This window comes from Xyrauchen texanus, chromosome 41 (assembly GCF_025860055.1).
Source record: "Xyrauchen texanus isolate HMW12.3.18 chromosome 41, RBS_HiC_50CHRs, whole genome shotgun sequence".
NCBI lineage: Eukaryota > Metazoa > Chordata > Actinopteri > Cypriniformes > Catostomidae > Xyrauchen > Xyrauchen texanus.
In genome coordinates this window covers 4,432,238-4,449,055 of record NC_068316.1, presented here as the reverse complement: position 1 = coordinate 4,449,055, position 16,818 = coordinate 4,432,238, and the positions used below count along the sequence as shown (strand labels likewise).

Below are 16,818 nucleotides of genomic sequence, written 5' to 3'. Positions count from 1 at the left end.
TGTTGTAGATTGAGCTTAACTTGTATTGAACACGGAACATTGCTTATTATTACAGAAGTTATTTTTCTTGTTGAAGACAATCAATTAGGTGTTCACTAGCTAACACTGGATTTAAGTGAAACTTAAAGGCATCTTTCAACTTCTTTGAAAAGGCTAATACACAAACAACTAACACAACACCTTGCAAAATATTCTCAACTGCAACACGTTACAAACACCATTTCAATATTTATTCATTTCATCCTGTGTACGAACAAGTCAACGTCATATATTTATTTTTGCTATGAAAAATGTAATAACAGTATGAGAACTTCCTTATAGAGTTGTACAGCCATGACGTCAATTTGTAGTCAAACCCGGAAGGCTAATTCGTTATGGATTCCATGTGGAATTTCCTATGGGTTTAGTTGTTACGAATAAAATTTAATCTATTATGAAAATTACTTGTAGAGACTTTCAGGTTTTGTGAGAACAAAAACTTCGCACAGTCATACCTCAATCGTGGATATTTAAGCTGCTGTGTCTTTTAAAATTGCGCTTTGTTAATTAAGGACTACAACAGTCGGCCATTTCGTAAAGCACATCGCTCACACGCTGACGGTAGTTGTAGTTCTTAATTAGAATTGTGATCGCAACATGCGTTTTTTAAAAAAACACAGTAGCTTCAAAATTAACGTTTTAATTATTACTGTGTGTAATTTATGTTCTAGAACAAAATGTAAATGTTTCCAATAATTTTAACTACAGGCTTTAATTTACTCGTAAATCTAAAATTGCACTTATAAAAACCCATTGGAAATTTTCGAGAGAACCCATAGCTCTAAAATGCAAATAGTCTTCTGGATTTTTTGACTACAACCTAAACATCCATTTATACATTTTGAATAAAACATATTTTACATTTTATGTATTACATTTTAAGGGAAAGTAGCAGCCGGCAGCCTCTAATTCTTCAGGCCTAGTGGACTCCATATCTGAACATTTGCATAAATACAGAAGTTTGCTTGTTACGTTTGCAATGTCTAACCGCCTGCTAAATCAGTCAATGATAGTCTTTCTTTCCCAAGTCTTTCCTCAAATGTTTCATTCGATTACATAAGTTAAGCTTCCTGTTTATTATCATCATCATCATCATCTTCCTCATTACTCTTCTGTTTTTCCTCCACTTGATCTTCTTCATCCTCTGATGTCTCGTCACTGTCATCCTCAGCCCTGAGTGTACACACATACAGGTTACTTTAAATAAATAGTTCACCCAAAAACGAACACCAGTTTACCTTCTCAGGTGATAAGTTTTTACAGAAAATGGTATATTCTACAGGAATGAAACAAAAATTGTTCTAACTGGACTGGTCTGTTGAGGTTCACAAAGTCTCGGCCGGAGTCCACATCGAAAGGATCTGAAAAAATAAATAACCAAACATGAACACACCAAAGTTACATAAAACTTACTATTGACTTTTTACTTTTCAAGTCATTTCACCAGCTGTTTGCAACATACCTATATCCTCTTCTTGAGGGGCGGATGTCAGGAACTCTTTCTCCACAGCCAGCAGTTCCTCTTCTGATTGACTGGAAGCGTAACGCTCTAGAAGTGTCTTATTGAGCTCTAAAAATCCCAAACCCCACTTAAACTTCCTCAGCAGGAGCACAGCGAGGTCACGAAATCCTGATGTGCGATCACATAAATTCACATAAACTCATCAGGGTACTTGCTTTTGTACATACAGGCACACCAAGCCCTTGAAACATACATTAAGAGAAAGGTGTCCATTCCAGAAAGCTACTTACCCACAATACAGAAGGTGGCGGCGTATGCCTCAACGCAGGACAGCTTGCATGGTTTGCCGTAGTTTACAGGATTGGCTGCGACCAAGAACGGTAAAAGCCTGGGATGTGAGCCAATCATCTTGCTGAATGGCGTGTCTTCAAGTCGTGCCCACGAACAGTCAATCACGGCTAACCCACTATGTGCCACAATCTCCCTGAAAATAATATTAAATGTTAACATTCGTGACAGTATTTGTGATTTCTCATTTTCTAAAATCATTTTGAAAGACACATTAACAAATAAGGTGGTCCGAGGTGATAAAAATTAGGGGGAAAATATCTAGTTTAAAACACAAATGGCAAGTTTGTAGAAAGGTAATCTTTCTGTGACCATGTAGGTTTTATACATTTTTGGAAAACATTTAAAGCATTTTCTACAAAAAAATAAATAAATAAAATTGAATGGCTATAAAAATGCACCTTGAATACATGAGAGTGTACACAACTTAATCATTCATTTCAAAAAGGTTTTCAAACATATTTTATTTATTTTTTAATTTTTGAGTCAAGGATATGAAGACGTTTTCTCAAGGCTACATCATATGACCTGAACAAAATGAGCCTTTTCATAAAAATGTCAAAATATCAGATTTAATTTTTTTTTTTACTTAAAGCAGTTCTATTTTTTTCACAATGACAACCTAAATGTTCGCTACCCCATCTGACTTTGATCTGGTGGACAAAAGTGTTCCAAATATGGGCCCTTTTCCCAGACTGTGATGACGCATTTTTGCCTTATTTAACTTTTTTATATCTGCAAATTTTAAATGATTTAGTGTAAATTAATAACATTATTTTTGTATTATATTACCCTGGAATAGGGCTAAAATAGGGATAAAACCAGTGTTGGTTAAGTTACACTAAAAAAGTAATTAATTACTAACTACTAATTACATCTTCTACAGTGTAATTAGATTACTGTACTAAATACTCTGTCTGAATAGTAATTGCATTACTTATTGCTAATTACCTTCTAAAACCCTTATCAACCTCAATCAGATGAAAAATACAAGGATAGACATGAAACTGTTCTTTTAATTCTTTCAAATAAATCATATAAAATCAAATAAATTATTCATGAACTAGCCAAAGAATTTAAGGGTTCAGCGTTAAATTAGAAAACATATATTTTAACATTATAATATGGTCTATACAGTATTTAACACAATTACATCAGAATTAACTGTAATTCAATTACTGAATATTAAGAGAAATCCCTTACTTTTATTACAGTAATTAATTACTTAGTAATGCACTACACCCAACACTGGCTGCAACTAACGATTACTTCGATAATCGACAAATCTAACGATTATTCGACTATTCAGCGATTATTGCAATAATTAATCATTAGCACTTAACTGACTATTCAGATTGTGCTCTGACTTAAAAGGTTGTGTTAAACATGCTTACTAACAATAAACAGGACAAAATCATCTTTTAAAATACCTCTAAATTACATTCAATGAAAAAAATATTTTTTATTAAATTTAATTCAGTAAAGAAATTCACTGCAAAAATCCTATTATTGTTATCAAGTGTTTTAGTCTTGTTTTTCCATTTAACATCGTCTAAATAAGATAAATTTACTGGAGAAGCTGCATATAAGATATTTAGACTTGCTTTAAGAGGATGTACCTTAAATAGAAGTGTATTTTGTATATAAGTGTATTTATTCACTTGGTTATACTTCTGCGAGTGCAGTAAAGACCAAATACAATATTCAAGCTCTATTCTCTAAAAGCAAGTCTAAATATCTTATATGCTGCTTCTCTGGTGAATGCAACTTTGTTTTAAGGATTTGTAGGTTTTTTAAATATATATAATCACATCAGTGACCCCCCCCCCCAATCAACATTGAACATTTCTATAAAAATCAGACCGATGCAGGCTTACTTGTGACTGAGATATGTACAAATTGATATGTATGATCGGTAATATATGGTAATGTGCGAATAAATTATTTTGAGGAGATACTTCCTGTTGCTCACCTGTCTGCAGGTGTGACATATTTGGTGCCCACTGGGCTGAGTATCAGGCCATTGAAGCGTTGGTTGAGCCGTAGGCAGCGTACAAAACCCTTCCTCGCCAGCTTCCGTCCTGTACAGCGTTTAGGGTCACAGTGACCCAGATCCCACATGGCCAATGGACAGGGCAACTTCACACCTCCTGAAGCCTCTGAATCTGCATGCTCACTGGCTGGAAACACACACACACGCGCACACACACACACCACAGTATATTACCTCGAGTGTGTCAATATAATAATATGTGATTTGAAAGAATTAGACAGAGCAATTTAGTCTATTACATACATCTAAGACGACATATTTCAAACAGATAGCAACATTACATAGACTTCTTTATGATGTGACATGACACTTGCAACATGACAAACCATAACAGACCTTGCAGAGCCTCGTGCATCTCCTCTGTGAAAGTTTCTAACGATTTCCCCTTCATTCTGTGTCTTGTGTCTTTGCCCTTGTGAACCGGTCGGTCACTTTTGCCCTGTTTTTTCCGTCCCATGTCTGAAAAACACCTATTTCACGTTGTAAGTATTAAAAACTTCAAATCGAACCAAGTACAATCTTTTTTTGGGGGGGGGTAAAGCTGGTAATCTAAACTATCTGACCACGTAACGACTTAAACACACTCATGGTGAATCTACTTTAGGCTGGTCATGGCATCAATTTTAATGTTTCTTTGCTTTTCAGATTAAAGTGTTCTACGCCGCTCCAGTACACGTGAGGCCAAAACATAGTGACGTAATGCAACATGGCTTCTGATAATAAAAGACCGAAAGCATTTATTTTATATATATACTATAGAAATAATGATATTAAGATCATCAATACTACGATTATATCACAAGTATATTTTCAGGCCCATTTTGTGAGCGGGATGTTTAAAACAAACACCAAATAATAAAATTAACGACAACGGAATAGGACTTTTATTTTAGCACAAATAAACCCCGGAAATGGAACACATCCATATTTTGTTTACCGTCTTCGCCGCATTTCGAAAATGTTTTCATGTTTTATGAATATTACGGCTTTGTGTAATTCATTTATGCAGCGAACATGATCCATTTATTTCTACTTAATGTAACGAACGGTATATATTTCTAAAAAATTAGATATTTTTGCTCTTTTTGTTTTGTTAATCGTTACATTTCACAAAACACAAAATCGCCATCAGCTGAGATCTTTCTGTCATATTTGTGTCCTGTGTTGTCGCATGAACAGATGGAGAGATAAAGAGAAATGTAGTTTTTATTTTTAGAAAATCCTCTACATGAAGAGTTATGAAGTCTGAATATTTGAAATGGTGCCTGGTATGTCTGACCGCTCTGGGTAAGTGCAATAGATTAGAGGTATACCAATATATTGGGTTTACCGATTAATCGGTGCCGATAGTTGATTTTTGCAAAAATCTATGGCGATAGTTGCCGATAGTTTTTTCAACATTTCGTCATTTCAAAATAAGAGTCCCTATTGTGTTTCAGGCATTTTCCTGATAGTTATCAATATCGGCAAAATCCATTGTAGCATCTGGGATATTATTCATTTAAGACTCTTTTTTTTAGATTTTGACAATTCAAATCAATAAAAAAATAATATCGGCTGAATAATCGTTATCGGCCTTTCCCACCATCTTAGTTATTGGTATCGGCAAAATCCACTGTCGGTCGACCTCTACAACAAATTGAGTCTCGTTTTATTAAATGAAAAGATTATGTGTGTACAGTGTGTAGTGCAGATTTGTATGTCGAACTGAAAGTGATTTCTTTGTTCTTGCACAATAAAAATCTCTTTCAGGCTTTACGTTTAGATTTTGTGTTATCTTTAGGATATATAGTTAATATGAAAGCAGTAATGTAAATATCTACTTGAAATGTTTCAGTTGTGCTCTCATCAGGAAGGAAGATGAAGATTGTGGAGGAACCAAATACATTTGGGTGAGACCTCCAGCAAACCCTCTAAAGTTTCAGAGATTAGATGTATGTACAGCAAATACTAAATGGTCCTCTTTCTACTACTTTCTTATTGTTTTAAGGTTGAATAATCAGTTTGCTGCTCAAAGTAATCGACTGCAGGGAAAAATCACCCCATCTCCAGTGTCTGGACCACCACATCTGTACAGACTGGCAGGGAAATGCTTCAACTACATCGAGGCCACGTCAGTAACACATCTGTAACACATCTGTACATCCTCAATAACTAATGTCAAATGGGTTGTTTATAAGCTAAGAGTAAATCTATATACACAAGATTGTGTTTGCTTACAGATGTCATGAGATAAGGAATCAAAATGTCAAAATATGTATATGACATATAAGAGTTCAACAAGAGTTCACTACAAAAAACTTTCTGTAAGTTTCAGAACTCAAAACTTCTCCTCATTGCAAAAAGAGCATTTGTTGAAACCAAGCTGCTAAAATGACTTATTCTCTACTTCCTCCACATTGTGATGTTATACTTTGGTAGACATTTGCCTCTGACCGCCTCCACAACAACACATCAACGCCTAATTTACCTTTAATCACTTCCGAAGCCCACCCACTAGTGGTGAGCTGTGAGATGCCAAATAGAGAGCATGTCAATCAAGAGAAGAGAGCCAATCATAAGTCTTAAAGGAGAAGCGTCACCAAAACTGAGTGTTATTGACAGAGGGTCCGAAAATTATCATGTTTACAAATATACAACTGTTGTTTTTTGTTTTGTACAAAACACATTCTTCATATATTAATATTCTAAGTGAACCTTAAGGAACATATTAAAATAAAATAAATAACATTCTTTATCTGTAATACTATGTACTGTTTGTGTGTTTCAATAAACCTTTTTTCTGTGTCTGTTTTCAGATATAAATACGTGTTCTGTCCATTTCATAATGTGACCCAGCACGAGCAGACTTTCAGATGGAATGCCTACAGTGGTATATTGGGGTAATTGTTTATGCAATTTTTATGCATTACTAAAAATAACAAAACCAATTATCTTTTCCCTTTTGTGTTTTATTTTTTCTGGATTAACCCTTTAATGCATACCTCAGGTTTTTAGTGACCCGGGACTTTATTCCACCCACTGTACCTCTTCCATTTATTATTTTCTTTAGTATTCCTAAACATTTCTCTTTGAATAATGTACCAAAAAATAAAGGCTAAATTGTGAAAAATATAGCTTTAATGTGACATGCTTTAATAGAAACAAATTTAGTCAAAAGTGCAGGAAAAGGAGATTTAATTAACTAATGTGTCAGAAAATAAACATTTAAATGCTGTGGGGGGAAAAACATGCAAAAATGTTGTTTTTACGATTTCTTTTTATATTTTGTCTAATGGTACTAAAAACTGTTTATTGTCAAAAAATATAATTTTCTGACAATTCTTTCATATGTCAGGCTTTATAGGGTTAAAGACCCAAGATATGTAATAGTGTCACTATTTTTTGCACTTCCATTGAAAACATTCCCTGTTTTAGGTCAGTTTGGATCACTACTTTATTTTAGGAATGTGAAATGTCAGAATAATAGTACTTTTATTTCTTTCATCACATTCCCAGTGGGTCAGAAGTTTACATACACTTTGTTAGTATTTGGTAGAATTGCCTTTACATTGTTTAACTTGGGTCAAATGTTTTGGGAATCCTTCCACAAGCTTCTCACAATAAGTTGCTGGAATTTGGGCCCATTCCTCCAGACAGAACTGGTGTAACTGAGTCAGGTTTGTAGGCCTCCTTGCTCGCACACACACTTTCAGTTTTGCCCACAAATTTCTATTGTATTGAGGTCAGAGCTTTGTGATGGCCACTCCAATACCTTGACTTTGTTGTTCTTAAACCATTTGCCACAACTCTGGAGGTATGATTGAGCTCATTGTCCATTTGGAAGACCCATTTGCAACCAAGCTTTAACTTCCTGGCTGATTTCTTGAGATGTTGCTTCAATATATCCACATAATTTTCCTTCCTCATGATGCCATCTATTTTGTGAAGTGCACCAGTCCCTCCTACATCAAAGCACCCCCACAACATGATGCTGCCACCCACATGTTTCACGGTTGGGATGCTGTTCTTCGGCTTGCAAGCCTCACCATTTTTCCTCCAAACATAATGATGGTCATTATGGCCAAACTGTTCCATTTTTGTTCCATCAGACCAGAGGACATTTCTCCAAAAAGTAAGACCTTTGTCCCTATGTGCACTTGCAAAGTGTAGTCTGTCTTTTTTTGGAGCAGCGGCTTCTTCATTGTTGTGCAGTCTTTTATGTCGATATAGGACATGTTTTACTGTGGATATAGATACTCGTCTACCTGTTTCCTCCAGCATCTTCACAAGGTCCTTTGTTGTTGTTCTGGGATTGATTTGTACTTTTCACATCAAACTACGTTCATCTCTAGGAGGCTGAATGAGTCTCCTTCCTGAGCGGTATGATGGCTGCGTGGACCCATGGTGTTTATACTTGCGTACTATTGTTTGTACAGATGAACGTGGTATTATCAGGCATTTTGAAATTGCTCTCAAGGATGAACCAGACTTGTGGAGGTCCACCATTTTCTTTTTTCTGAGGTCTTGGCTGATTTCTTTAGATTTTTCCATGATGTTCAGCAAAGAGGCACTGAGTTTGAAGGTACGCCTTAAAATACATCCACAGGTACACCTACAATTCAGTACACCTCCTATCAGAAGCTAATTGTCTAAAGGCTTGACATCATCCTCTGGAATTTTCCAAGCTGCTTAAAGGCACAGTTATCTTAGTGTATGTAAACTTCTGACCCACAGGAATTGTGATTAAAGTCAATTAAAAGTGAAACAATCTGTCTTTAAATGTGTTATGCAGAAAGTAGATGTCCTAAACGACTTGCCAAAACTGTAGTTTGCTTATATTAAATCTGTAGCGTGGTTAAAAATTAGTTTTAATGACTTCAACCCAAGTGTATGTAAACATCTGACTTCAACTGGATGTTATTTGTAGCTCAGTGTGTGTTTGACAGCCAGTCTTTGTTCGATATTTGTTGCATCATCACTTTGATATATGAAAAACGAAACATCAGTGTATTTCAGAACATATTCTTTTCTATTATTTTCTAATTGTCTGAAATTTGACACTATCTGAGCATTTTGTAGATCCATTTGTGATAGATGTACATGCAGTAAACCGATGCATTTAAGAGGTAAATAGATCAAAAGACTGCATTATTAAAAAACAAACAAATCAAATGTGTTGTTTTGATTGTGGTGTGAATGTGTAGTATTTGGCATGAATGGGAGATACAGAATAACACATTCACTGGCATGTGGATGAGAGAGGGAGATTCATGTGGGAACAAGAACAGACAGACCAAGGTACTGTTTAATTCAAACATGTTTGTATTTATATTTTTGGTAGATTGTTTGTTTTCCATAACATGAGTATCGGGAATGTAACATCTGTTTGTATGTTAATGGTTGTAGAGTTTCCATTTTCCAGCAGTGGAATGATGGCTTCTTCCTAGTCTGAAATGTGATGTAGGTGTTTAGATTTTATGTCTTGTTGGATTTAAGGTGCTCCTGGTCTGTGGAAGCAGCAGTAAACTATCGAGCGTTTCAGAACCACAGACGTGTGTTTACTCACTTACATTTGAGACTCCACTAGTTTGCCACTCGCAATCCCTCTTGGGTGAGTTACCTGACATAATAATAATAATAATGTTCATATATCACCTGTCCAAAAACTCAAGATCACTTTACAATCTATAAAAATCAAGTTCTATATTTGGGTGGCAATATGAGGACAGGCTCAGTAATAAGCCTTGGTGTATATGTGTGTATGCAGTGTATCCAGTTTTGAGTGAAAAGCTGCAGAAGGAGTGGGATGAGATTGAGCAAACACGATATGAAGAGCTCATCACTGATCAGGTGACACACACAGATGCACCGAAGCACAATCCCACTAATGCATCTAAACAAATAATAATATGTGTTTGTGTGTGTGTTTAGGGTTATAATAAGCTGCTGAAGGAGCTGTTTGAAGAGGCTGGTCTCATGAGAAAATCTCAACAGCAGAAATCAGAGCAGAGCACATCACTCACACATCAGAGTCTGGATCAGTGTAAACAGGTCTGATAAACACCTGCAAGACATGTGCGCTGTGGTCTGTGTGCTCGGCTTTAGCTCTTCATCAGTTGTACTGTTTGCTTGTGTGGTTATTTGTACAGGACTTTGATAAGCAGAAAGCTGAGATCGAACGTCTACGGTCAATCCTAACACAACATAACATCTCCTGTGACACCACAGCAGGTGAGCACGCGTATATTCTCTTCCCCCCTCTATAACTCTTTTATAGTGGCCACGCATAAGGGCCAAAATAACCAAAACACTCTAATAATTAGGCCTGTCAATTTAAAGTGTTCATTTAGTGCGATTTAATTTATTCATCAGCTATGTATTGATATGTTGGTACATTTAACAATTTTAATACGATTAACACAAATGTATATTTATGATGAATATTATTCTTCCATGAACAGCAGAAGCAGTGTTACATGTTCTAAGGCCTTTTTGAATGTGTGCTCCAGCCTGGCTGTACTATTACCCCTACATAATTTAGCTGTGAGAACAGCTGAAATTATTCAAAATATGAATAATAACATACTATTCTTCAAATCAGTCTGATATTTTCTGGTCTGATATAATATGGTGTGGAGGAAAACAATCCTAACACCATCCATCCATCTTCAACCGCTTATCTGAAGTCGGGTCACGGGATGCGGCAGCTCCAGCAGGGGGCCCCAAGCTTTCTTATCCCGAGCCACATCAACCAGTGACTGGAGGACCCCGAGGCGTTCCCAGGCCATTGTGGAGATGTAATCTCTCCACCCAGTCTTTGGTCTTCCCCGAGGCCTCCTCCCAGCTGGACATGCCTGAAACACCTCCCTAGGGAGGCAGCCAGGGGGCATCCTTACCAGATGCCCAAACCACCTCAACTGGCTCCTTTCGATGCAAAGGAGCAGAGGCTCTACTCCGAGCTCCTCACCCTCACAATCCTAACACACTAAATTTATTTCTGCTGCAGATGAGGTCTGATTCCACATGCATCTCATTTCTTGTCACTGAATAGCTTGTATTTTTCAAAAGAGTCTTCTTTTAGCCTTTATTTAAATAGCTGGGGACCAGATTTCAGCTGTTGAATATTTGCTTTTATTTGGAGTAAACAGACACACACATATACACTCACCTAAAGGATTATTAGGAACACCTGTTCAATTTCTCATTAATGCAATTATCTAATCAACCAATCACATGGCAGTTACTTCAATGCATTTAGGGGTGTGGTCCTGGTCAAGACAATCTCCTGAACTCCAAACTGAATGTCAGAATGGGAAAGAAAGGTGATTTAAGCAATTTTGAGCGTGGCATGGTTGTTGGTGCCAGACGGGCCGGTCTGAGTATTTCACAATCTGCTCAGTTACTGGGATTTTCACACACAACCATTTCTAGGGTTTACAAAGAATGGTGTGAAAAGGGAAAAACATCCAGTATGCGGCAGTCCTGTGGGCGTAAATGCCTTGTTGATGCTAGAGGTCAGAGGAGAATGGGCCGACTGATTCAAGCTGATAGAAGAGCAACATTGCCTGAAATAACCACTCGTTACAACCGAGGTATGCAGCAAAGCATTTGTGAAGCCACAACATGCACAACCTTGAGGCGGATGGGCTACAACAGCAGAAGACCCCACCGGGTACCACTCATCTCCACTACAAATAGGAAAAAGAGGCTACAATTTGCAAGAGCTCACCAAAATTGGACAGTTGAAGACTGGAAAAATGTTGCCTGGTCTGATGAGTCTCGATTTCTGTTGAGACATTCAGATGGTCGAGTCAGAATTTGGCTTAACAGAATGAGAACATGGATCCATTATGCCTTGTTACCACTGTGCAGGCTGGTTGTGGTGATGTAATGGTGTGGGGGATGTTTTCTTGGCACACTTTAGGCCCCTTAGTGCCAATTGGGCATCGTTTAAATGCCACGGCCTACCTGAGCATTGTTTCTGACCATGTCCATCCCTTTATGGCCACCATGTACCCATCCTCTGATGGCTACTTCCAGCAGGATAATGCACCATGTCACAAAGCTTGAATCATTTCAAATTGGTTTCTTGAACATGACAATGAGTTCACTGTACTAAAATGGCCCCCACAGTCACCAGATCTCAACCCAATAGAGCATCTTTGGGATGTGGTGGAACGGGAGCTTCGTGCCCTGGATGTGCATCCCACAAATCTCCATCAACTGCAAGATGCTATCCTATCAATATGGGCCAACATTTCTAAAGAATGCTTTCAGCACCTTGTTGAATCAATGCCACGTAGAATTAAGGCAGTTCTGAAGGCAAAAGTGGGTCAAACACAGTATTAGTATGGTGTTCCTAATAATCCTTTAGGTGAGTGTACACAAACTCACACACACACACACACGTTGGAGCAGCTATCATTATGAGGACTCTCCATAGACATAATGATTTTATATTGTACAATTCTATCCCCTAAACCTAACCCTCAGAAAAAACGTTCTGCATTTTTACATTTTCAATAAAACATAATTTAGTATCTTTTTTTTAATTTTTATTTTTTAAGCGATTTGAATTATGGGCACACATTTGAATAATGTCCTCATAAACCATATTTATAGCATACTACACTTGTAATTACCAGTTTGTAACCTACAAAATGTCCTCGTAACCCACTTAAACCTGCCCACACACACATATACACGCACACACACATATATATATAGACACACACACACAAACACACAAACTTTCTTTAAAAATAGCCTAATCTATGATATTTCACGTGAGATTGAATAAGGAACTACAGTAACCAGGATTTGATTTCCCCTATGGTAATTCATAGGGGAAATCTGACTGTATCTGGTATTTCCGACTGTATCTGTGTGCTAATGCAAGACTTTGGTTGTTATCATATTAAGGATTCCACTCTTCGCTCTCTGTGGGTTTAAAGGAATTCTGGAAACCTAAATTTTTATAGATTGGGCAATGATTAAAATCATAGAAGATACTTTTTTATCATTGCATTTTTGTAAATTAACATTTAGAATTGAATAATACTGTATTTAAAGCTTTGAGGTGCTTTAGAAAGTTGATTAAGGTACCTTGAAAATGCTTTAAAAGTGCTTGAAAAAAGCTGTATGAACCCTGAGACAAATGTTTAATTTGACCATTTATATCTGCAGTTTAATAATATGAAACGTGACATACAGCTCTGAAAAAATTAAGAGACCACTGCAAATGTTTTATTTTATATAGTACTGACAACATTTCTCCCAAATTCCAAATAGAAATGTTTAGAGCATTTATTTGCAGAAAATGACAACTGGTCAAAATAACAAAAAAGATGCCACGTTTTCAGACCTCGAATAATGCAAAGAAAGCACGTTCATATTCATTTATGAACAACACAATATTAATGTTTTAACTTTAGGAAGAGTTCAGAAATCAATATTTTGTGGACCTGATTTTCAATCACAGCTTTCATGCGTCTTGTCATTGATCTCTACCAGTCTTTCATATTGCTGTTGGGTGACTTTATGACACTCCTGGCGCAAAAGCTCAAGCATCTCTGCTTTTTTGATGGCTTGTGGCCTCCATCTTCCTCTTGATCACATTCTAGAGGTTTTCAATGGGGTTCAGGTCTGTAGATTGGGCTGGCCATGACATGGTCTTAATCCGGTGGTCCTCCAATCACACCTTGATTGACCTGACTGTGTGGTATGAAGCATTGTCCTGCTGGAAAAACCAATCATCAGAGTTGGAGAATATTGTCAGAGCAGAAGAGAGCAAGTTTTCTTCCAGGAGAACCTTGTATAGTGTCTTGAAGGCCTCTCCAGGTCTCCGTCTAACCATTAGATGACCAGGTGGAGGATCGGTGATGATCTAGGGGTGCGAATAATCATTCTCTTGCCCCAAACTCAATTGCTGTATTGGGCCTCTATATTTTGTGGCATCGCACCTCCTCCACTTTAATACGACCAACGAAAGGCTCAAACATAATCTACGTGCTGTAAGTACATGAATGCAGATGCATCTTGCTACGCAAGCTCGATTTTACGCGTCGTTGCATTGTGAAATGTGTCAGAGCGCAATTCATAACCTAATGCAAGGACACGCTATACTCTCAGCGTTGCCGCAAGGGGCGCTACAGCGGATTTTCTTTATTCAATCAACAACCACACACCTCACAATCCGTCAGATGAGAAAATAATGAAGAAGCGGACAGCTTAGTCTGGACTAAGCACTGAATATCCACTAACCATTCCCATTGAGATGCCCCTGGTATCACCTAAAGTTTTTACAAATTTGTGGCAGTGGGGGCAATCAGCGCTCCAGCTGTACTATATTAACTTGACAAAGCAAGCTAAAATCTGCGCTTATGACTAGACAAAATAGTTTTGGTCTTGTTAATTGACATTATAACTGAAATATACCCACATAAATCAGAATAAAATCGTGTCAGAATCGAATTGAGAGCTTGTGAATCTTACTTACCTAAAATCTGATATATGCCAATTATATGGAAAACCATCCATCCATCCATCCATCTTCAACCGCTTATCCGAAGTCGGGTCGCGGGGGCAGATGCTCCAGCAGGGGGCCCCAAACTTCCCTATTCCGAGCCACATTAACCAGCTCTGACTGGGGGACCCCGAGGCGTTCCCAGGCCAGTGTGGAGATGTAATCTCTCCACCTAGTCTTTGGTCTTCCCCGAGGCCGCCTCCCAGCTGGACATGCCTGAAACACCTCCGTAGGGAGGCAGCCAGGGGGCATCCTTACCAGACGCCCAAACCACCTATATGGAAAACCAATATATTAAATATGTGTTCATGTTGGGTTTTTACTTGTATCGGATTTCTGCCAGCTATATTATTATAATAAAACTTTAGTCTAGGAATAACAAGTTTCTCCCTCTCTCAGACAGGACACAGGTTCAGGAAAATCCAAATCCCTCACCCCTCCAAGAGCTGCCCCTCCGAGGTGACACTGGCTTCATCACTGATCTGAACTAAGATGCCCTGCAGAATTCCAGAAACCTTATTCCCAGGGATCACAATATGTGACAACATCTACAACAGTCAAAACTATTCTGAACAATCATGAAAATAAATGACTGTGAATTAAGGCATTTAATGTTTTTTAAGCTGGCTTGATTCAGTCTCAACTTTATTGAGAAAATAAAGAAGGTTTTATGGCATGACAATTTGCTTGAAATGTTGTGCCATCGGTCTGTTCCTAAATGTAAATGGCTTCTGTACAAGTAAACCAAGAGTCTCAGGGATCAGTGCTATATTAAGGTGCTTGGAAACACCTTGCTTGTACCCAGTGTTTTACATAACCACAATTATTTTTCATATAAACAATTAAGTCAAGTCATTTTTATTTTATAGCAATTTTCACAACACACATTGTTTCAAAGCAGCTTTACAGAAAATTGAGCTGTAATGTCTTAAAATCATCATTGACCGTTTTCAGTAAGGCCTAGTTTTAGGGCCATTAATATGTTTTACATTTTGACATTATTTTCATGCAGATTTTACCCTTCAATCCTAATCATCGCAATGCCAAAACGATGGTCATCATGATATTCTCATTACCGCAATGTAAAACAAAATAAGCAACAGCATCTTTTATACTATAAGATGGTAAAAAAAAAGATGTAATGAGAATCATCACTGAAAACATGATTAGTAAAAATGAAAACATCAGGACGTGTTTCACCAATGAAACTGGGGAGCAAAATGTGCAAATTTCATAAAAATTATGTAAATGCAAAAAATCTTAATATTTTCTTTATGCAAAATATCATTTCATATATTTAAAATATACAGTATATATATATACAACTCTGGACAAATTTAAAGAACCTCTGCAAAATTATCAGTTTATCTGCACTGTAAAAAAATAAAAGTTGAGTAAACTTAAAAAAGTAAGGCAAACAGCTGCAAAGCATTTTTGAGTTTACTCAACTTTAGGCAAATTAGTTTAACCAACTTTACAATTCCTGTTGGATCTCAAGTTCTATGAACTTAATACAATAAGTTCAGCGAACTCAAAAAGTTCAATAAACTAGAATTTTACAGCTGTCCATCATTTTCAACATTTTTGAAACAATATAATACATATATATATATATATTTTTTAAGTAGATATATATTTTGACATGAGATCATGTATCAGCCCTACCGAGAGACCAAATAGTTGGTCGAACTTAAATGGTGACATAGGTTAACAGTTCTTCATAAACTTCATAAATAAAGATACTTCATCAAAACGAACACAAATTACACTGATGGTGACTTTAAAAACTTTTTACAGCAAAACATAATAAGAGCAAAAACATCTATTAATTCAAATCAGATGATTTACAACTTTTGTAAGTCATAAGTTGGCACGCTTTGACCAAACACACATAAATAAATTCAAGAGTAGGGGATTGTGGGTAATGTCTTCAGCCACAATGCTTCTCCAGTGAGCATGCTCAGTAGCAGATGCAACAACGTGAAGTTCATAGTTCTCAGCCTTACAAGGTTCCCTCAGATTTTGACCCATGAATTTTCAAGACCTTTCCATGACTTTTAACATCATTAAAGATATGAGTTGAAATGAAAGATTTAAATACACATATTTTCTGTGGGAGAGCCTGGCTTTATAGACTTAGAATAGTGACGTTTAAACTTCCATTTCACAGAGGTGCACAACGTTTCAAAGAGGGGTGTGTTGGAGGGTCAGTGATCAAACTGAGCATGCTCAAAAACCTGTATGTTCTACCTTCACCACCAGACTTGATGTGACAGATAGTATGTGCTCACTGTTTACAAATGTAAGTTGCTCAGACTTAAATGGCATAAAAGTTGACTTAATTGATTGTTTTAAGTAAACACACTTTTGTTTAGAAATTAGATTGTTCAAAGCACCCCCAGATCATCA

At 37.0% G+C, this 16,818-nt stretch overlaps 2 protein-coding genes across 2 annotated transcripts; one reads left to right on the top strand and one right to left on the bottom strand.

Moving 5' to 3' along the window:
• Positions 1-37: 37 nt before the first annotated feature.
• Positions 38-4,593, bottom strand: tsr3 (TSR3 ribosome maturation factor). Its single transcript, XM_052114065.1, has 6 exons — positions 4,239-4,593; positions 3,822-4,029; positions 1,792-1,985; positions 1,502-1,669; positions 1,346-1,400; positions 38-1,212 (listed from the first exon to the last, which is right to left on the bottom strand). The coding sequence occupies exons 1-6, from the start codon at positions 4,357-4,359 to the stop codon at positions 1,101-1,103; spliced, it is 858 nt and encodes a 285-aa protein (XP_051970025.1). The 5' UTR covers positions 4,360-4,593; the 3' UTR covers positions 38-1,100.
• Positions 4,594-4,821: 228 nt separating this feature from the next.
• On the top strand, positions 4,822-15,297 carry gnptg (N-acetylglucosamine-1-phosphate transferase subunit gamma). Its single transcript, XM_052114013.1, has 10 exons — positions 4,822-5,189; positions 5,740-5,794; positions 5,893-6,015; positions 6,701-6,784; positions 9,089-9,182; positions 9,381-9,495; positions 9,652-9,734; positions 9,816-9,935; positions 10,034-10,115; positions 14,809-15,297. The coding sequence occupies exons 1-10, from the start codon at positions 5,141-5,143 to the stop codon at positions 14,898-14,900; spliced, it is 897 nt and encodes a 298-aa protein (XP_051969973.1). The 5' UTR covers positions 4,822-5,140; the 3' UTR covers positions 14,901-15,297.
• The last annotated feature ends 1,521 nt before the right edge of the window (positions 15,298-16,818 follow it).